The sequence below is a fragment of the Symphalangus syndactylus genome, chromosome 20 (genome assembly GCF_028878055.3).
Source record: "Symphalangus syndactylus isolate Jambi chromosome 20, NHGRI_mSymSyn1-v2.1_pri, whole genome shotgun sequence".
Lineage (NCBI taxonomy): Eukaryota > Metazoa > Chordata > Mammalia > Primates > Hylobatidae > Symphalangus > Symphalangus syndactylus.
The window spans coordinates 42,381,700-42,402,892 of NC_072442.2; the positions used below are offsets into that span (position 1 = coordinate 42,381,700).

The 21,193-nt window shown below is 56.0% G+C and overlaps 2 protein-coding genes across 8 annotated transcripts; one reads left to right on the forward strand and one right to left on the reverse strand.

Moving 5' to 3' along the window:
• On the reverse strand, window positions 1–10,679 carry P3H4 (prolyl 3-hydroxylase family member 4 (inactive)). 7 transcript variants are annotated; one of them, XM_055257439.2, is made up of 8 exons: window positions 9,524–10,267; window positions 9,203–9,355; window positions 8,948–9,119; window positions 7,814–7,942; window positions 5,973–6,118; window positions 4,886–4,969; window positions 1,353–1,497; window positions 1–1,045 (listed from the first exon to the last, which is right to left on the reverse strand). In XM_055257439.2, exons 1-8 carry the CDS (start codon window positions 9,983–9,985, stop codon window positions 1,023–1,025), a joined length of 1,314 nt encoding a protein of 437 aa, XP_055113414.2. In that variant the 5' UTR covers window positions 9,986–10,267; the 3' UTR covers window positions 1–1,022. The 7 variants fall into 7 exon arrangements, 5 of the variants coding, with proteins under 5 accessions (XP_055113414.2, XP_063485100.1, XP_055113415.2 ...); XM_063629030.1 differs by lacking the exon at window positions 7,814–7,942 and having other exon boundaries at window positions 9,524–10,273; XM_055257440.2 differs by lacking the exon at window positions 1,353–1,497 and having other exon boundaries at window positions 9,524–10,271.
• A 330-nt stretch (window positions 10,680–11,009) lies between these two features.
• FKBP10 (FKBP prolyl isomerase 10) lies at window positions 11,010–21,001 on the forward strand. The gene is made up of 10 exons (XM_055255757.2): window positions 11,010–11,344; window positions 15,165–15,310; window positions 16,203–16,392; window positions 16,496–16,641; window positions 17,014–17,203; window positions 17,334–17,479; window positions 18,079–18,271; window positions 18,766–18,908; window positions 19,465–19,628; window positions 20,016–21,001. The coding sequence occupies exons 1-10, from the start codon at window positions 11,100–11,102 to the stop codon at window positions 20,199–20,201; spliced, it is 1,749 nt and encodes a 582-aa protein (XP_055111732.1). The 5' UTR covers window positions 11,010–11,099; the 3' UTR covers window positions 20,202–21,001.
• Window positions 21,002–21,193: the final 192 nt, after the last annotated feature.

Consider the following 21,193-nt stretch of genomic DNA (forward strand, 5'->3'; position numbering starts at 1 on the left):
TCATTCAACAACAAACATTTATTGAGCACCTACTGGTCAGGGCCCTGGAACCACTAGACTCTTAGTCCAGTGCTCTTCAGGACCCTGGAGGACCCTCTGCAATTTGGCCTGAGACTCCAGCCAGCAGCTGGAAACTCCTCGTCCAGGAGACTGTCCAGGTGAGGAGCTCAGCAGTGAGGAGGGCGGACCCCATCAGCCCACTAGCCGACCTGCAATGCCACCACCATCCTGTGGTCCAGAGACACAGAAGTGGCAGGATGGGTCTGGGGTGGGGCAGGATGGGGGCCCAGTCAGCTGTGTCCATCTTCCATCTTAAGTTGTTTTTTTGTTTGTTTTTTTTTTTTTGAGATGGAGTCTCACTCTCGCCCAGGCTGGAGTGCAGTGGCACGATCTTGGCTCACTGCAAGCTCCGCCTCCTGGGTTCAGGCGATTCTCCTGCCTCAGCTACGATCATAGGTGTGCACCACCACGCCCGGCTAATTTTTGTATTTTTTAGTAGAGATGGGGTTTCACCATGTTGGCCAGGCTGGTCTTGAACTCCTGACCTCAAGTGATCAGCCTCCCAAAGTGCTGAGATTACAGGCGTGAGCCACCGTGCCCAGCCCGTCTTGTTTTTTTTTTTTTTTTTTTTTTTAAAGATGGAGTCTCGCTCTGTCACCCAGGCTGGAGTGCGGTGGCGCAATCTCAGTTCACTGCAACCTTTGCCTCCCAGGTTCAAGCGATTCTCCTGCCTCAGCCTCCTGAGTAGCTGGGATTACAGGTGCCTGCCACCATACCCAGCTAATTTATGTATTTTAGTAGAGATGAGGGTCTCATCATGTTGGCCAGGCTGGTCTTGAACTTCTGGCCTCAAGTAATTCACCCACCTTGGCCTCCCAAAATGCTGGGATTACAGGTGTGAGCCACCACACCTGGCCCATCTTAAGTTTTTAATAAATAGTTCTTGCTGCTGCCCAGGCTGGTGAGGGTGGGGCCATCGGGACCAGGCTTCCCAAGCTTGAGAGGTGTGGGGTGTCCCCTTCTCATGCCAGTTCAGGCTCTGGCTCTGAAAAGGAAAGGAGAAAGCACTGGGGTTGGTCCCCCACCCACTCCCAATGGGTGTCCAGGTGCTGTCCTGATGGGAGGTGGGGTGAGGCTCCCCAGGACAGGTCTCAGCTGGTCCCAGCTCCAGGGGAGATGCTGCACCACCACCCCCAAGCAGGACAGGGGTTGCCAACAGGCTGGAGGCCCCTGGAGGATGGGCCCCGGCACCCACACACACCCTGGGCTCTGGAGCCCAGTGGGTGAATCCATCTGTCCCCAACCTCCATCCCAGGCTGCATCCCCACCCCCCAAGGACTCGTGTCACTGACCAGCCTCGGCCTCATCACCCTTGGCATCCGGCTCCTGCCACCAGTCAGCATACATGCCCTCCTCGTAGTCACCCTCCCCCTCAAACTCGGCGTCAGATAGGGCATCCTCGGGCTCCAGGGGCGGTTCTGTCTCCTCCAGCTCCATCTAGAGTAGCGCCACGGTTGTGGGAGAAACCGGGTCACAGTAGGCCCAAACCCATATGGGCTCCCTTCCTGGCCAATGGGACTTCCCATCCCATCTCTCGGTCCCCAAAGCCACTCCCCTTCCCCAGTCTCAACATCTAATGAGACAGTCCTGAGGATTTTTCCCAAACTGCCCCTCCCTGAGTGGCTGCATAGGGCACCACCAGTAGAATTTGGTGTCAGCATAAACATCGCCCCTGCACAGCGCCACCTTTTAAGCATAAAGACCCTGGCAAGAATATTGCTAGTCCATGCATAATGGTTGCTCATACTGTTTCCCTGCCAGGAACTACTGCTGTCCGCTATGCCTGCGTAGCCTGCACTAATCCCTCCAAAGCCAGGCATCAGTTCCAGGCTGAGCCCTTGCTGGTGACTCTGGCTGGGCTGGAGACCTCCCCTGGTGCCATGTGCTGCCCTCTCCAGCAGCAGTTTGTGTTTCCCCCACTAGACTGTGAGCTGCACGTGAAAGGGACCATGACTTCCTTTTTTTTTTGAGACGGAGCTTCGCTCTGTTGCCCAGGCTGGAGTGCAGTGGCATGATCTCGGCTCACTGCAAGCTCTGCCTCCCGGGTTCATGCCATTCTCCTGCCTCAGCCTCCCCAGCAGCTGGGAATACAGGCGCATGCCACCACACCTGGCTAATTTTTTGCATTTTTAGTAGAGACGGGGTTTCACTGTGTTAGCCAGGATGGTCTCGATCTTCTGACCTCGTGATCAGCCCACCTCGGCCTCCCAAAGTGCTGGGATTACAGGCGTGAGCCACCGCGCCCCGCCGGGACCATGACTTTCACTAACTTACTCCAGCCCCTTGTCTGGTGTCTGGCAAACCACAAGAAATAAGAGACAGCCGTCAAAATGGCTGCCATACTCCAGGCGCGGTGGCTCACACCTGTAATCCCAGCACTTTGGGAGGCTGAGGTGGGTGGATCATTTGAGGTCAGGAGTTCAAGACCAGCCTGGTCAACATGGTGAAACCCCATGTCTCTACTAAAAATACAAAAATTAGCTGGGTATGGTGGCACATGCCTGTAATCCCAGCTACTCAGGAGGCTGAGGCAGGAGAATCGCTTGAACCCAGGAGGCGGAGGTTGTAGTGAGCCCAGATTGTGCCACTGCACTCCAGCCTGGGTGACAGAGCGAGACTCGGCTGCCATTCACTGTGCACCTACCAGGTGCTGGCTCTTTATCAAGTGCTTTACATACTTGATCTCAGCCAGGCACGGTGGCTCATGCCTATAATCCTAGCACTTTGGGAGGCCGAGGCAGGCGGATCACTTGAGGTCAGGAGTTTGAGACCAGCCTGACCAATGTGGTGAAACCCTGTCTCTACTACAAATACAAAATAAAATCGGCTGGACATGGTGGCACACGCCTGTAATCCCAGCTACTCGGAGGCTGAGACAGGAGGATCTCTTGAACCCAAGAGGTGGAGGTTGCAGTGAGCAGAGATCACACCACTGCACTCCAGCCTGGCTGACAGAGTGAGATTCTGTCTCCAAGGAAAAAAAAAAAAAATACATACTTGAGGCCGGGCGTGGTGGCTCATGCCTGTAATCCCAGCACTCTGGGAGGCCAAGGCGGGCGGATCACGAGGTCAGGAGATCGAGACCATCCTGGCTAACACAGTGAAACCCCGTCTCTACTAAACATACAAAAAAAAATTAGCCAGGCATGGTGTGGTGGCAGGCGCCTGTGGTCCCAGCTACTTGGGAGGCTGAGGCAGGAGAATGGCGTGAACCTGGGAGGCGGAGCTTGCAGTGAGCCGAGATTGCACCACTGCACTCCAGCCTGGGCGACAGAGCGAGACTCCATCTCAAAAAAAAAAAAAAAAAATACATACTTGATCTCACTTAATTCTTTTTCAAGACAAGAGTCTCAATCTGTCACCTAGGCTGGAGTGCAGTGGCGCAATCTCGGTTGACTGCAACCTCTGCCTCCAGATCAAGCGATTCTCCTGCCTCAGCCTCCCCAGTAGCTGGGATTACAGGTGCCCACCACCACACCTGAGTAATTTTTGTATTTTTAGTAGAGACAGGGTTTCACTATGTTGGCCAGGCTGGTCTTGAACTCCTGATCTCAGGTGATCCCTCTGCCTCGGCCTCCCAAATTGCTGGGATTACAGGCATGAGCTACCACACCTGGCCAGATCTTGTATTATTCTCACCACAACAATGTGAGATGGGCATGATTCTCCCCATTCAATGGATGAAGAAACAGAAGCTTGAGAGGTTGCCTGACACTTGTTTGGAGGCCACCCAACTGGTAAGTAATGGAGCCAGGTCTGGCTAGTCCCTCATCCTGGGTGCTGACAGTGTAGATTCTGCCCTCCTCCCCCCGGAGTTGGATGGGTGGGGGCATGGGGGCATGAACAAAGGAGAGGATACATAAATGAGCACTGAGCAGCAACACCTCAGAGAAACTAAGGCTGTCAAACCCTCACTTGAAATTAATGTTAATAGGGTCGGGCGTGGCTGCTCACGCCTGTAATCCCAGCACTTTGGGAGGCCAAGGCAGGCGGATCATGAGGTCACCAGTTCGAGACCAGCCTGACCAACATGGTGAAACACTGTCTCTACTAAAAATACAAACATTAGCCAGGAGTGGTGGTGCACGCCTGTAATCCCAGCTACTCAGGAGGCTGAGGCAGGAGCATTGCATGAACCTGGGAGGCAGAGGTTTCAGTGAGCTGAGATGACACCACTGCACTCCAGCCTGGGTGGCAGAGTGAGACTCCATCTCAAATAAATAAATAAATAAATAAATAAATAAATAAATAAATAAATAAAAATAAATAAAATAAAATAAATCAATGTAATACAATACGGTCCTTCTGTCCTGAGGTCCTGCATTCATTCATTCACTGGTTCATTCAAACTCAGTTTCTGAGCCCAAGCTCTATGCAGGATATGGGAGAACAGGGAAGAACGTGGCCCTATGTCCTGCAGTGCGGTTCTCCTGGAGACTGGCTGGAGAAGGGGGCCAGGGCTGAGATGGACCAGGGCTGCAATCACCCAGGTCCAGGCTACAGGTGGCCAGGGAGGCACACAGGTCAGAGTGGGCACTGCTAGCCCAGAACAAAGAGCCACGGCATGCAGCAAGGGCTTCCTGGAGGAGGCACCATGTGAGCTGGGCCTGGGAGGAACAGGATTGAGACATGTACAGAAGGGGGACATGAGAATACTAAGGCTGGGGAAGGAACGGACAGTCTAGACAAGGAACAGGCAAACCTCTCCGCTTCATGACAGTTGACCGCCAGGGGCTGGGGCTGAATTCTGGCACACTGGTGGCCCCAGGAAAATGTCCAAGGTGTCCCCATCACAGCCCAATCCTGGAAAGCAGGAGGCACTCACCTCATCATCTGACTGCAGGTACATGTGGGTGAACTCCAGCATCTCCCGCAGCTCAGCGGTCTGGTTGTGGTAGAGCACGGCCTCCTGGAAGGAGGGAAGGACGGGGTGGGGGTGAGCCATACCCTGTTGCCAGATGGCAAGAAGCCAGGGCTCCTAGGATCTGGGTCCACTGGCCCTCTTCTAGCTCAAGGATCAGAGAATATGTATCAGCTCACAAGCTAATCAGATCATCGTGGCTGCTTGGAACACTGGGTTAAGAAGGATTCTGAAAAAAAAAAAGAAGGATTCTGAGGGTTTGGTGAGAAAGAGTCCCTCAATCGTTTAGCAATGTCTGCCACTGACAAGGAAGGCAGGAGTGGCACCATGTGCCCCATATTTGCCAGCCTGGCCCTCAACTCCAACAGGTTTCCTCCGTTGGTTACCTAGGGTGTTCCTGGGGAAGAGGGACAAAGGTCAGCAGTGAGGGTAATGAAGGTAGGGAGGGGAGCAGGCAGGAGTGGATGTGTACCTTCATACCTCCCTCGTCTGGACACTGCTGGTGAGGTGGCAGTACCACTGCCATTTTGCAGGTGAGGCAATAGATTAGGAAAGGGCCATGGTCTTCCCAGGACCACACAGCAGTGGGGCTGGGCTCTGAACCCAGGACTCTAACCTCAACTCATATTCTTTCTTTCCATTTCCCATCCTGCCTTCCACGGAAGCCAGGAGTTTATTTTTTTATTATTTATTTATTTATTTTTCTTTTGAGACGGAGTCTCGCTCTGTCACCCAGACTGGAGTGCAGTGGCGCGATCTCTGCTCACTGCAAGCTCTGCCTCCCGGGTTCATGCCATTCTCCTGCCTCAGCCTCCCGAGTAACTGGTACTACAGGCGCCCGCCACCACGCCTGGCTAATTTTTTTGTCTTTTCAGTAGAGACGGGGTTTCACCGTGTTAGCCAGGATGGTCTTGATCTCCTGACTCGTGATCCACCTGCCTCAGCCTCCCAAAGTGCTGGGATTACAGGTATGAGCCACCACGCCCGGCCACCAGGAGTTTATTTTTTACAAAGTGCATGTCCAGCAAGTGCCCCAGAAAGCAGTGCCCACCTCCCGGGGCTGGAAGTCCTCCTCTTCCAGGCCCCAGCGAGCCCGGTGGAACCGGTAATACACCAGGTTCTGCTGCATGATGCTGTCCTTGGGGTCGAAGAGCATGTAGCTGGCGGCGCTGCGGGCAGCCTGGCGCACATCATTCACTGCAACAGGACAGGGGTGAGGAATTGCTCTGGCACTTCCCCTTCAGAGTCAACCCCATCTCCCAGTTCAGTCCAGCACCCCTGCTACCCAGCCACCTCCCAGAATACCTAATGGGCTCCTTATCTCACCCAAGCATAATGCCGGCTAGCATGTAGTGGGCACTTACCCTATGCCAGGCCCTGACTAACTCATCTAAACCTCACTCTTATTGTCTTTTTATTGTTTTTGAAACAGGGTCTCACTCTATCACCCTGGCTAGAGTGCAGTGGCGCAATTATGGTCACCTCAGGCTTGATCTCCCAGGCTTAGGTGATCCTCTCATCTCAGCCTCCTGAGTAGCTGGGACTACAGGCAGGCACCACCACACCCATCTAATTTTTTGTATGTTTTTGTTTGTTTTGAGACAGGGTCTTGTTCTGTCACCCAGGCTGGAGTGCAGTGGTGTGATCTCGGCTCACTACAGCCTCTGCCTCCTGGGCTCAAGCAATCCTCCCACCTCAGTCTCCCCAGTAGCTGGGACTACAGGCACGCGCCACTATGCCTGGCTAACTTTTTGTGTTTTTTGTAGACACTGGGTCTTGCCATATTGCCCAGGTTGGTCTCGAACTCCTGGGCTCAAGCCATCTGCCTGCCTGGGCCTCCCAAAGTGCTGAGATTACAAGTGTGAACCACCATGCCAGGCCATGCCTATTACCGTCATCCCCATTTTACAGTCAAGAAATCTGAGTCACAGAGAGGTTAGATAAATTGCTCAAGCTCACACAGCTGGAGAACGATGGCTCTAGGGAATTAGAGGCCCTTAGCCTCTCTGCTATCTGTACCCAGGAAGGGTCTCCTGGCCCCTGGGTTCTCAGCCCCTCTGCTCTGACTCCCGGCTCTGTCTGAATCTTGGCATCTCCGAGATTCAGGAACACTGGAGGCTGTCCATTCCAGCCCCAGTGGATGCCAGGATCTCTCCAGTGAGGAGAGCCACAAGTCCTGGTGCCACTTTTTATTAGTCATGAGACTAACAGCCCTTTACCCTATAAGCCTCAGTTTCCCCATCTGAAAAATCTGTCCAGTAATGCCAGCTGCATGGTGTTGGTGAAAGGACCACATAAGATAAAGTGACTTATAAACTCTCAAGTGTTGGCTGGACGCGGTGGCTCACACCTATAATCCCAGCACTTTGGGAGGTTGAGGCAGTGGATCACCTGAGGTCAGAAGTTCAAGACCAGCCTGGCCAACGTGGTGAAGCCCCATCTCTACTAAAAATACAAAAATTAGCTGGGCATGGTGGCAGGCACCTATAATCCCAGCTACTCAGGAGGCTAAGAGAATCACTTGAACCCGGGAGGCAGAGGTTGCAGTGAGCCGAGATCGTGCCCCTGCACTCTAGCCTGGGCAACAGAGTGAAACTCCGTTTCAAAAATAAAAATAAACTGTCGAGTGCTCTGCAGTTGTTGATTGTCTAGTCATTTGCCCAAAAGACCCTCCTCTTCTCCCTGAGGCTGCTGTCTGTTCCCACTCAGAAGCCTCTCACCTGCCCCAGACTTCCAGGGTGCCGTCCCCATATTTCCACCACCCCTAGCCTTTCCTCTTATCACCCAGGGTCCTCAATACTGAAGGAAAGCTCCCCACAACTCTGGGAGGCTCCCATGCAGTCCTCTCCCTTATCACCTCGTCCCCTGCCCAAGCCCACCCAGGGGGCTCACACTTATAGTAGGCAAACTGCAGGTAGTGGTACATGGTGGCCACGAACTTGTCCACGAAGTAGCCGCCCACATTGGGGGTCAAATTGGCCTCACAGTCCACCTTGCACTGCAGGGACTCTGCAAAGAGATCTGAGGGTGGGAGGCAGCAGTGAGAGGCTGGCGTTGCGATGAACATCTCCGTCCCCCCAGTGGAGAAGACTCCAAATCCAAGCTCTGCCGACTAAGCCAAGCTGCTTGTCCAGAAAATGTGCTGCTGTTGCAATCACAGGAGAGAATGTGTGTAAAGTGCTTGGCATACTATATGACAAGTGATGGTGGGCTGGGCTGACTCACCACCCCCGCCACTCAACCACCACCCCAAGCCAGAGGGAGCCAGGGCATTCTGGGAGAACAGCAGGTGAGGTCCAGAAGTGGGGCAGAAGTCCAAACAGAGAAGCTAAAAGACAGTCTTTTTTTTTTTTTTTGAGACAGAGTCTTGCTCTGTCGACCAGGCTGGAGTGCAGTGGCACGATCTCGGCTCAATGCAACCTCCGCCTCCCAGGTTCAAGCAATTCTCCTGCCTCAGCCTCCCGAGTAGCTGGGATTACAGGTGCCTGCCACCAAGACCAACTAATTTTTGTATTTTTAGTAGAGACGGGGTTTCACCATGTTGGTCAGGCTGGTCTTGAACTCCTGACCTCGTGATCTGCCTGCCTCGGCCTGCCAAAGTGCTGAGATTACAGGTGTGAGCCACCACACCTGGCCAAGAACAGTCCTTTCTGCCCCTGCTCGAGGGACCCCAGGGTTAGAGATCCCAAGACTAGGTGTGATTTCTGGTTACCACCTGCTTTCTGCATACACCTGCTGGGCTACTTCTTACCGCTGCACCTTTGCATCTGCACTGCCCTCTGCCTGGAAGGCCTATGAACCCAAGCTTCCCAAACCCTTTAGGGATGTCACTGCCTCTCCTCACTGATCCAGCCCCTTGGACACTCCCACCTGGGGCCCCTGCACCCAGCGTCTTTCTCAACAGACAAGGCCTTCCTCCTGGCTGGCTCCTCCGCATTCGCAGTGCTCCACGTGCAGGGAGGGGACATCTGCCTTACCGGGCCTGTGGGTGAGAGGACCGCCCACCGTGGTCTGGGTGGCGGATACCTGCTATGGCTGGGTAGAAGTCCTTGAAGTCCACCTGCTCATGGGCCCCTTCACAGCCGGCCAGGCACCGGGCAAAAACTGCCAGGTACTCTGCCAAGGCCCGCTCCATGTCCTCCGTGCTGCTGCGGAAATCCCCGCTGTTGTAGAGCTTCACAGCCCGGAGGAACACAGCCTGGAAGGGGAGTGGCAGGGGGAGTCAGGGCGCCCCCAACATCTCCCCTCCTCTACAAGCCTCCTCCTGCCCCTCCACCCCACCTCGTAGGGCTGGGCCTCTAGGTCCGTGAGGGACTCGTCGGCGACGTCCAGCATCCCCCGATAGTAGTTGAGATACTTGGCGGTCAGCTCGTGCTTCGGGTTCCTCTGGAGGAAGGTGTAGGCCGCCGCCACCGCCTTCTCCAGCCGGTTAGCCTGGTCAGGGGGTAGGGGGTGGGGGAGCGGGTCAGCAAGACCGGAGCTCGCGTCCCCGAGCGCACGGCGGGCTTCGTGCCTCGGGAAAGGCAACGCTCCTTCGACCGATCGGTGGGGAGCCACGACGCCCAGCCCGAGACGGGTCCCCGGGTGGGGGCGGGCTCCCACCTTGAACAGCGCGTAGTGCAGGTACTGGTAGGGCAGGCGGCTCTGGAAGTCACGCAGCAGCTGCCGCGGCGGGTAGGGCACCTGGAAGGCCGGCAGCGTCCGCTTGCAGCGCCGCAGGCAAGCGGCTCGCTCCAGGACGCGGCCGAAGAGCCGCAGCTCGCGGGCCCACTCGTCGGCGCGGCCGCCGTCGGGGTCGGGCTTGGGCGCGGGCGCGGGGCTGCTGCAGTTGGCGTGGCAGAAGGCCTCGCTGTCGCGCAGTAGCCGGTGCAGCCGCAGCGCCGCCTCCAGGTAGCGCGCGCTCTCGCGCCAGCTCTCTCCCTCGTACTGCTCCAACGCGTGCCCGTAGGCCGCGGCCAGCGGCATCAGGTCCTCGGGCGGGAAGCCCCGGAAGCTGTACTTCTCGTACTGCGCCCCGGCGCTGCCCAGCAGCAACCACAGCAGCCCCCACGCCACCCGAGCCATGCCCGCCGCGCCGCCGGCTCTCCGGAGCTGAGCTGGCGGCCCCGCGGACGGAAGGGGACAGGGCTGGGCCCCGGGCGGGCGGCGCGCCCGCTGGGTCTTAGCGCCGGGCACGAGGGCGGCAAGACGGGGCGGGGCCTGGGTCACGACTTCTCTCCTCTTTTCCCAGAGGGTTCGATAGTGTCCTAAGTCCTCTCCGTCGGCCCGGGCTCCTGCCTTGGGGGTGTCCCCTACGTAGAGAATGAGTCGGGGAGCGCTTCCCGCCAGAGATGGGAAGCCCAGGAAGCCCTTCCCACACAAACAGTGCCCCCGCCTGAGATCAGGACACTGAGTGAGGGCCGCCTCCTCTGCGCTGCCCATACAAGAGGGAAGCCCTGGAGCCGGGCCTTCCGTCGTTGCGCCCTCCTGCACCCTCCGAGTGTCTCCCCCGCCCACGTCGGAGGTACACACCTGCTGTCACCTGCACACCTTGCGCTGCCACCACCCCCCACTCCATCTCCGTGCCCGTCACATCCCAAGTCACAAAGTCCTTCTTGCAGTCCAGCTTTTGCGGGACCAAGCTGCTCTTCCCTGGAGATGCCTTCCCTTGGAGCACAGCTGGGGTCACGGATGAGCATGGAGATGCCTCTCACACTCCGCGGCTTCACCACCCACCTGGAGGGGACTAGAATTGGAGGTGCCCGCAAAAGAAGCAAGGGGCATCTCCGCCCGGCTTTAGGACCCGGGGGCTCCGGAAAAAGACATTGAACTTTTTTTTTTTTCCTTTGGTGTCCACTCAGAGTTCTCATCTTTCCCGAGCCTCTCTCCCTGGCCAGGCCCCAGGTCTCGCAGCCAGGGATGAAGATGGGGGGAGGGGGAACCTGGAGTTCTTTGTAGTGCCTCCCTCCGACTCTAACACACTCAGCCTGGCCCCCTCCTCCTATTGCACCCCCCTCCCGCGCTCCTCCAGGCCAGGCCAGCTCAGTCTTCCCAGCCCCCATTCCACGTGGACCAGCCAGGGCGGGGGTAGGGAAAGAGGACAGGAAGGGGGGGAGCCAGTTCTGGGAGGCGGGGGGAAGGAGGTTGGCGGCGGCTCCCTCGCTCGCCCTCACTGCCGGCGGTCCCAACTCCAGGCACCATGTTCCCCGCGGGTCCCCCCAGCCACAGCCTCCTCCGGCTCCCCCTGCTGCAGTTGCTGCTACTGGTGGTGCAGGCCGTGGGGAGGGGGCTGGGCCGCGCCAGCCCGGCCGGGGGCCCCCTGGAAGATGTGGTCATCGAGAGGTACCACATCCCCAGGGCCTGTCCCCGGGAAGTGCAGATGGGGGATTTTGTGCGCTACCACTACAACGGCACTTTTGAAGATGGCAAGAAGTTTGATTCAAGGTAACCCCGGTTGGGCGCCCCGGGATTCACCACTCCGTCCCCTGAACCCGGGGTCCTGTTTCCTTGCTGCCTCTTTTAAGCTCTGCATCCCAATACTGTAACCCTAGACAGCACCCTTGGGGCCTCCCAGACACCCCCCCTGGGGCCTCCCAGACACCCAGCTCCCCAAAGATACCCTCCTGCCCCCACTTCCAAACCCTCACTTCTCAAAGGATCCCTTTTCTTTCTCACAAGCTCTCCACATCCCGGAAAGGACTCGATAATGAAGGTGAACTGCCGTGTGTAGTTACCAGGGCTGTATTTAATGACCTGATGGAGAGGGGTGTTCTGGTCTACAGTGTTGGGGGGAAGGGGGTGGTCCCTGCTGCTTAAGAACCCTGGGATGGTCTATCAGCCTGGACCCCGTGACCTTTCCACCCACCCTGACTCCCCTTCTGGTTCCACTGTTTTCAGTGCCTTTGTGGTCACAGAAGAGGGAATAGAACTTTCTTTTGGAGCGGGTGGGAGTTTTCAGTGGCCTGGTGGGCGGGGAAAAAGGCTGGTGGGCATTATAAGAAGACAGCCGACTGGACCTGGGGGTAGGGCATGGCTCCCTGCGGAGGCCCTGTCTGTCTACGTGTCACACAGTTGGACATGCCACCCTGGGCTCCTTGGAGGAATTTCATTCCTCCCTCTCTGGTTCTCCTGGAACCCTCATCTCTCTCCATTTTAGGTACACCAGGCCAGAGGTGCAGGCCGCCCATTTTTGCCAGCCTTGGGGTTTGTAAGGTGGCTTCCTGGTCTGATCCAGGCCTTTGGTCTGCTCCAGCAAGTCCACTTTTGTTAGCAGGGACAGGGCAGGGCTGTGTGCCAGCCTCGGGGGTAAACCTAGGGTCCCAGTTACACACAGACCCCACAGCACACTGAAAGAAGTCAGTGTTTCTTAGACTCTCCTCTGAAACACACAACTCAGCCCACAGGAAATTAGTGGCCATGACTTTAGAGGCAGGCATATATTGGGGTAAGCCTACAAACTCCAAGAGTCCCAAGACCCTGGTTCAAATCCAGTCTATGACCATGGACAGAGAATTTTGTCTCTTTAAGCATCACTTTCCTTATCTGAAAAGTGGAGGCAAAAACAGGACCTACTTGCTAAGGCTGATGTTAGGACTCCAAGGACACGGATGAATGAACGTAGGCTTCTCGCAGGGCCTGGCAGTCCTCCAGCCACTTCAGCACACATTAACGTTGACCCTGAGGAAAACCGTATGACCTGATGCTGTTGAACTTGTAGAAACTTCATACAGAGCTTAAGCCTTCATAACAACACTGAGAAGGAAACAGTCCAGACTTAAAACCTGTCTGCTTGGTGGGCAAATTCAGATCTAGGGTAGTAGCCAGAAGCACAGCCCTGAGCCCTTGACTGCTAGGAGTGAGGCAGGGGTTGGGATTTAGGGGTTGTCATCCCTGATGGGGACTCTGGGAGCCCAGCTCATGAGTGTTGAGCTTGGAAAACTTTTTTTTTTTTAGTTGTAGTCTCACTCTGTTGCCCAGGCTGGAGTGCAGTGGCGCGATCTCAGCTCACTGCAACCTCCGCCTCCTGGGTTCAAGCAATTCTCCTGCTTCAGCCTCCCAGGTAGCTGTGATTATAGGCGCGTGCCACCATGCCCGGCTGATTTTTGTTTGTTTGTTTTTGTTTTTTGAGACAGAGTCTCACACTGTTGCCTGGGCTGGAGTGCGATAGAGTGATCTCAGCTCACTGCAACCTCTGCCTCCGCCTCCCAGGTTCACGCTATTCTCCTGCCTCAGCCTCCCGAGTAGCTGGGATTACAGGTGCACACCACCACACCTGGCTAATTTTTTTGTATTTTTAGTAGAGAAGGGTTTCACTATGTTGGCCAGACTGGTCTCGAAAAAGGCGGGTGGGCATTTTAAGAAAACAGCCAGCTGGACCTGGGGGTAGGGCATGGCTCCCTGCAGAGGCCCTGTCTGTCTACGTGTCACACAGTTGGACATGCCACCCTGGCCTTGTGATCCGCCTGCCTCAGCCTCCCAAAGTGCTGGGATTACAGGCGTAAGCCACGGCGCCTAGCCTTAATTTTTTGTATTTTAGTAGAGATGGCGTTTCACCACATTGCTCAGGCTGGTCACAAACTCCTGAGCTCAGGCAATCCACCCTCCTCAGCCTCCCAAAGTTCTAGAATTACAGGCGTGAGCCCCTGCGCCCACACAACTTAGAAAACTTTTTTTTTTTTGAGACGGAGTCTTGCTCTGTTGCCCAGGCTGGAGTGCAGTAGCGCGATCCCCACTCACTGCAAGCTCCGCCTCCCGGGTTCACGCCATTCTCCTGCCTCAGCCTCCAGATTAGCTGGGACTACAGGCGCCACCACAATTTTTTTTTTGTATTTTTAGTAGAGACGGGCTTTCACCATGTTAGCCAGGATGGTCTCCATTTCCTGACCTCATGATCCACCCGCCTCGGCCTCCCAAAGTGCTGGGATTACAGGCGTGAGCCACTGCGCTCAGCCAGAAAACTTTCTTAACCCATGGCCCCTTCAATTAAAAAAAGAAAAAACAAAACAAAAAACTCCCATCCTCACTTTACTTTTGAAAACTTAAAATAAATTAAAAGTGTATATAATTGGCTGGGCGCACTGGCTCACTCCTGTAATCCCAGCACTTTGGGGGGCCCAGGCAGGCAGATCACTTGAGGCCAAGAGTGACCAGCCTGGGCAACATGGCGAAAGCCCTCTCTACTAAAAATACAAAAATTAGCCAGATATAGTGGTGCATGCCTGTAATCCCAGCTACTACTTGGTAGGCTGAGGCAGGAGAATCGCTTAAACCCGGGAGGTGGAGGTTGCAGTCAGCCAAGATTGCACCACTGCAGTCCAGCCTGGGTGACAGAGCTGAGACTCCATCTCCAAAAATACATATGTATAAGTAAAAATAAATACATTAATTAAAAGTGTATTTAACTAAAAACAAACAAAAGCCATGGCATTTTTAGAATAGGCTTTTTTTTTTTTTTTTTTGAGAGGGAGTCTCACTCTGTCGCCAGGCTGGACTCCAGTGGCGTGATTTCGGCTCACTGCAACCTCCGCCTCCCGGGTTCATGCCATTCTCCTGCCTCAGCCTCCTGAGTAACTGGGACTACAGGCGCCTGCCACCACGCGTGGCTAATGTTTTGTATTTTTAGTAGAGATGGGGTTTCACTGTGTTAGCCAGGATTGTAGAATAGGCCTTTTCAAAATGTGAAACCAATTCCCACCCCACCTCTGCTCTCCCGTCTTTTCCTTGGAGAGCCAATAGTATAATGGCAAATTTTGAACTCAGCTGACTGCATATTAGCTGTGTGACCTTGGGCAAGGCACTGGGTCTCTCAAGTCTCCATTTCTCTCATAAGAAAAATGAGAACAAGAATGCCCACCTCACAGGGGAGAGAAAGAAGATACGGAATGTAAAATGCCAAGCATTTAATCCCATATAGTAATGCTCCTCTGCCCCTCCGTGCTGTACCTACCACTCCCCACTTGCTGTCAGCAAATGGTAGCAGCCATCAGGCCCATGCATCCCACCCAACCCCATCCCAGGGCAATAGCAGCCCTTGTCCTCCTCAGGGACTTGCCTTTCACAACAGTCCGTTCTCTTAAGGTGGGCGTCACGGCCGACCTAGGAGGGGGACTTGAAAAGGAGGTGAGAAGTGTGTGTGCGTATCCACACCTGGGTATAGGGAGGGGGGATTGTGTGCGTGTGTGCAGGCACACCTGTGCACCTATGCCACCATGGGCAGTGTGTGTGTGTCTGAGGTCACTGTATCCCATCTGTCCCTCCCCCCCAGCTATGATCGCAACACCCTGGTGGCCATCGTGGTGGGTGTGGGGCGCCTCATCACTGGCATGGACCGAGGCCTCATGGGCATGTGTGTCAACGAGCGGCGACGCCTCATTGTGCCTCCCCACCTGGGCTATGGGAGCATCGGCCTGGGTGAGAAGGGCTGGGGCACAGACCGGGGGTGGAGGAGACCAGGAGGCAGAATCAGGGATCCTGGGGTGAGAAAACTGAAGTGCCAAGATGAGGAGTGGCTTGCCCAATGTCACACTGTGCACTCAGTATGAAGAGTGGCAGCTCTGGCTGGGGCAGTGGCTGACATATATGGTCCCAGAGTTTTGGGAGGCCGAGGTGGGAGGATTGCTTGAACCCAGGAGTTCCAGACCAGCCTAGGCAACATAGTGAGACCTCGTCTCTACAAAAAATAAAATAAATTATCCAGGTGTGGTGGTGTGTGCCTGTAGTCCCAACTACTCCGAAGGCTCAGATGGGAGGATTGCTTGACCCCGGGAGGCTGCAGTGAGCCATGATCATGCCACTGAATTCCACCGTGTGACAGAGCAAAACCCCATCTTTTTTTTTTTTTTTTTTTTTTTTTTTTTTTTTGAGACAGCATCTCACTCTGTTGCACAGGCTGGAGTTTAGTGGTGCGATCTCGGCTCACTGCAACCTCAGCCTCCTGGGCTCAAGCAATCCTCCCTCTCAGCCTCCCAAATAGCTGGGACTACAGGTGCACACCACCACACGTGGCTAATTTTTTGTATTTTTAGTAGAGATGGGGTTTCGCCGTGTTGCGCAGGCTGGTCTTGAACTCCTGGGCTCCAACCATCCACCTGCCTTGGCCTCCCACAGTGCTGGGATAACAGGCATGAGCCACTGTGCCCGGCCCCCTATCTCTTAAAAAAAAAAAACAAAAATAGTGGCAGCTCTGTGCCTGGTTTGGGTCTCTTGGTGCTGGGATGAGAGGAAGGGGAATAACGGGGCCCTGGCTGGGATCGTGGTTGGCAGAGCAGAACTCTGAGATCTCCACGCTGCTGTGCCCTCACAGCGGGGCTCATTCCACCGGATGCCACCCTCTACTTCGATGTGGTTCTGCTGGATGTGTGGAACAAGGAAGACACCGTGCAGGTGAGCACATTGCTGCGCCCGCCCCACTGCCCCCGCATGGTCCAGGATGGCGACTTTGTCCGCTACCACTACAATGGCACCCTGCTGGACGGCACCTCCTTCGACACCAGGTAAGGGGCTGGAGGGGAACCCTGAGGCACTGGGGACTGTGGCATGGGGAGCAGGAATCCGGGGCTCAGCCTGCCTCTCCCACCTCCACCTCATTTTCTGCAGCTACAGTAGGGGCGGCACTTATGACACCTACGTCGGCTCTGGTTGGCTGATCAAGGGCATGGACCAGGGGCTGCTGGGCATGTGTCCTGGAGAGAGAAGGAAGATTATCATCCCTCCATTCCTGGCCTATGGCGAGAAAGGCTATGGTGAGGGTGGGCAAGGACACAAGGGGAAATTCTGCAGAAGAGGGAAAAATCAGGCCTCCACATATAGTTGCACGAGGGCATCCAACCAAGGACTCAAGGCGGGATGAAATCTACCCTTGGTGCTACCTCATTAAGAAGGGGTGCTTTATTCTGATTCACACGAAGGCTCAGTATGAGCCGGTGGTGGCCCTGGGGAAAACCCAGCTGAGGCCTTACTGGAGGAGCAAGAAGCAGGGCTGCTGATGGGCGGGAAAGGGCTCTGGAGAGTGGGGCTAGTGTCTTCTTGCATGGTGCCCACTGGGTCTTCCTGACTCAAGAAGGAGCCTCGGCTTGCTCCCCAACTGTATGGTTCAAGCCCTATCCCTTCCCCAGGGACAGTGATCCCCCCACAGGCCTCACTGGTCTTTCACGTCCTCCTGATTGATGTGCACAACCCGAAGGACACTGTCCAGCTAGAGACGCTGGAGCTCCCCCCCGGCTGTGTCCGCAGAGCCGGGGCCGGGGACTTCATGCGCTACCACTACAATGGCTCCTTGATGGACGGCACCCTCTTCGATTCCAGGTCAGGAGGGTCTTGAGGTGGGAGGGCGGGGGCTGGGTGAAATGTGGACGAAGCTGGGGGTCACTCTGAGCTGTCTGGAAGGGGAGGGCCCCTTTGACTCCCTTCCTGGCCCTCCCGCCTTGTATTGCAGCTACTCCCGCAACCACACCTACAATACCTATATCGGGCAGGGTTACATCATCCCCGGGATGGACCAGGGGCTGCAGGGTGCCTGCATGGGGGAACGCCGGAGAATTACCATCCCCCCGCACCTCGCCTACGGGGAGAATGGAACTGGTAGGGGCGTTCCCCAGCCACCACCTCAGCTCCTCCTCCGAACTGCCCATTGTGGCTAGGCTGCCCCCTCCCACAGTGGGATTCCAGCCACCGCTCGGCCCCTCTCATCACAAAAACATGCATGCAGCTTACATCTGGTCACCCCATCTGATTCCTGCCACACAGACTCCATCGGTTTCCTCCAGGGCAGCGCCTCACTTCTCCCCTTCTGCAGTGGAGAAGGGCAGCCAACTCCTGAGTTTGGGGAGGGAGGGTGGTTATGGAAAAACAGAACCAGCATACCCCCAGGACCCAGCTGTGCTGGGAGCCTCAGTGTCCTCACCTGTAAAATGGGCAAGCCATGCTGATCCGCGGGTAAGTTACTGGGAGTTTGCAAGACGGTGAGTGGAAAAGGGCTTTCTTACTGGAAAGCCGCCTTCCCTTGCCCCCTGCCCCAGTGAGAGTTTGTTAGAATTGACTCTGGACAAACATCCCGTCCCATCCTCCTTTGGATCCTGAGGGTCGGGAAGGGGTATCAGGTCTGGGGACCTCCATGGAGAGACCTCAAGGAACCTCTCCTAGTGCTCTGAGCTGACCACACTCCCCCATTCTGGCCTCAGGAGACAAGATCCCTGGCTCTGCCGTGCTGATCTTCAACGTCCATGTCATTGACTTCCACAACCCTGCGGATGTGGTGGAAATCAGGACACTGTCCCGGCCATCTGAGACCTGCAATGAGACCACCAAGCTTGGGGACTTTGTTCGATACCATTACAACTGTTCTTTGCTGGACGGCACCCAGCTGTTCACCTCGTGGGTCCGGGGTGGGGCCGGGACTGGGCAGGTGGGTGAGCACAGGCATGGGGAGTCCTCCTCAGCGCACCCCTGATGCCTGCTCCTCCCTCTTGGTCCTCGAGCGCCAGGGGAGCATTCAGCCTCTTGCTGCTTCTGTAAGTCCCCATCTTGGAGTATGTCGGGGAGCCATGAGGAGATGAAATTCTCTGCTTCGCAGGGGAAGGGAAGGGGAAGCCAACAGTTGGGGGAGAACAGCTTTTTCCATTTCACAGAGGGGAAACTGACGCAGGGAGCCATGAGCCCTCGAGGCCACACTTTAGGGGGCAGAGGCAAGATGAGAAGGGAACCCCACGTCTGCACCGCTGGGCCCCTGCACTCTGCTGCATGGCCGAAGTCACCAGTGGGAGTAACTCCGGAACTAAGGGCTTGTTCTGGGCCCACCTCAGAGAGAGTGGGGTGTGCCCTGGCAGGGGACAGGATGGCTGCTGACCTGGGCATCTGCTCTCCCCTAGGCATGACTACGGGGCACCCCAGGAGGCGACTCTAGGGGCCAACAAGGTGATCGAAGGCCTGGACACGGGCCTGCAGGGCATGTGTGTGGGAGAGAGGCGGCAGCTCATCGTGCCCCCGCACCTGGCCCACGGGGAGAGTGGAGGTGAGGGGCTGAGACCATAATCTTTTTTTTTTTTTTTTTTTTTGAGATGGAGTCTGACTCTGTTACCCAGACTGGAGTGCAGTGGTGTGATCTCAGCTCACTGCAACCTCCACTTCCCAGGTTCAAGCGATTCTCCTGCCTCAGCCTCCTGAGTAGCTGGGATTACAGGCACCTGCCACCCTGCCCAGCTAATTTTTGTATTTTTAGTAGAGACAGGGTTTTGCCATGTTGGTCAGGCTGGTCTTGAACTCCTGACCTCAGGTGATCCACCCACTTTGGCCTCCCAAACTGCTAGGATTACAATCGTGAGCCACTGAGCCTGGCCCGAGACCGTAATCTGACTGGCATCTGTCCCTTTTGCTCCCGTCCATTGTGGGTCTGATGGCTGGTGGGAGGAGTCAGGAATGCCTTCAGGATGGCTCCTTAAACATCCCATGCCCCACTCTCCAGCCCAGCCCCAGGAGGGGAAACTGGCTTGTGGGCTGGGAAACAGTGAAGCCAGGCCCAGACCCTGGCCTGACTAGGACCCCTCCCTTCTCTCCTGCCCTCCCTCCAGCCCGGGGAGTCCCAGGCAGTGCTGTGCTGCTGTTTGAGGTGGAGCTGGTGTCCCGGGAGGATGGGCTGCCCACAGGCTACCTGTTTGTGTGGCACGAGGACCCTCCTGCCAACCTGTTTGAAGACATGGACCTCAACAAGGATGGCGAGGTCCCTCCAGAGGAGGTGAGTGAAGGTTCAGTCCTAATAGCCATGCCCACGCAATCCCCACACCCAGGAAGCATCGAGGAAGAAGACGTCCCCTGTCTGGATTGCCCACCTGCCCTGGTGCTCCTGCCTGCGCTGAGTCCCGTGCCTCAGGTTCCTCGTCCCTGCTTTTTCCTGGGCACATATGCAGGCTGTTCCCTACCTGAGACCAGTCACAGAATATCCCCCATGCCACGCCTCCACCCCAGCCCCCACCAGGACCCCAGCACCAGTGCCTTTCCCAGCCCTTCCTGAGTTACAGGGTGCGGGGGAGCCTGGGAAAAAAGAAGAAAAAGAAAGCACTCACTGGCCTCCACCCAAGGTTATGACCCTCACTGCCCACTCCCTCGCTCTCCCCTCCCCCAGTTCTCCACCTTCATCAAGGCTCAAGTGAGTGAGGGCAAAGGACGCCTCATGCCTGGGCAGGACCCTGAGAAAACCATAGGAGACATGTTCCAGAACCAGGACCGCAACCAGGATGGCAAGATCACAGTCGAGGAGCTCAAGCTGAAGTCAGATGAGGACCAGGAGCTGGTCCACGAGGAGCTCTGAGGGGCAGGGAGCCTGGCCGGGCCTGAGACACAGAGGCCCACTGCGAGGGGGACAGTGGCGGTGGGACTGACCTGCTGACAGTCACCCTCCCTCTGCTGGGATGAGGTCCAGGAGCCAACTAAAATGATGGCAGAGGAGACATCTCTGGTGTTCCCACCACCCTAGATGAAAATCCACAGCACAGACCTCTACCCCGTTTCTCTTTCATCCCTAAACCCCTTCCTTAAAATGTTTGGATTTGCAAAGCCAATTTGGGGCCGGTGGAGCCTGGGGTTGGATAGGGCCATGGCTGGTCCCCCACCATACCTCCCCTCCACATCACTGATACAGCTGAGCTTGTTATTCATCTCCCCACTTTCTCTTTATTTGTACTTCTTGTCATCCCCACTCCCAGCCCCTATTCCTCTGTGTGACAGCTCCCTAGGACCCCTCCGCCTTCCTCCCCAATCCTGACTGGCTCCTAGGGAAGGGGACAGCTCCTGGAGGGCAGCCCTACCTCTCCCATGCCCTTTGCCCTACCTCGCCTCCAGTGGAGGCTGAGCTGACCCCTGGGCTGCTGGAGGCCGGACTGGGCTGTAGTTAGCTTTTCATCCCTAAAGAAGGCTCCTTTCCCTAAGGAACCATAGAAGAGGAAGAAAACAAACGGCATGTGTGAGGGAAGCTGCTTGGGTGGGTGTTAGGGCTATGAAATCTTGGATTTGGGGCTGAGGGGTGGGAGGGAGGGCAGAGCTCTGCACACTCAAAGGCTAAACTGGTGTCAGTCCTTTTTTCCTTTGTTCCAAATAAAAGATTAAACCAATGGCCTTAGGGTGTCTTTTGGAACAGGTTGAGGGGCAGGGGGATGAAGTGGGGGTTGTGGGAGGCCTTTAGATCCAGAGATTGGGGAAAAAGTTAAACCAGGCTGTTTCCATGGTCTTGTTAGCTCCAGGCAGTGTGTCCCCAGATCAGGGGCTCCCCATCTGGAGGTTTCCTGCCTGCCCTGGGCCTAACCT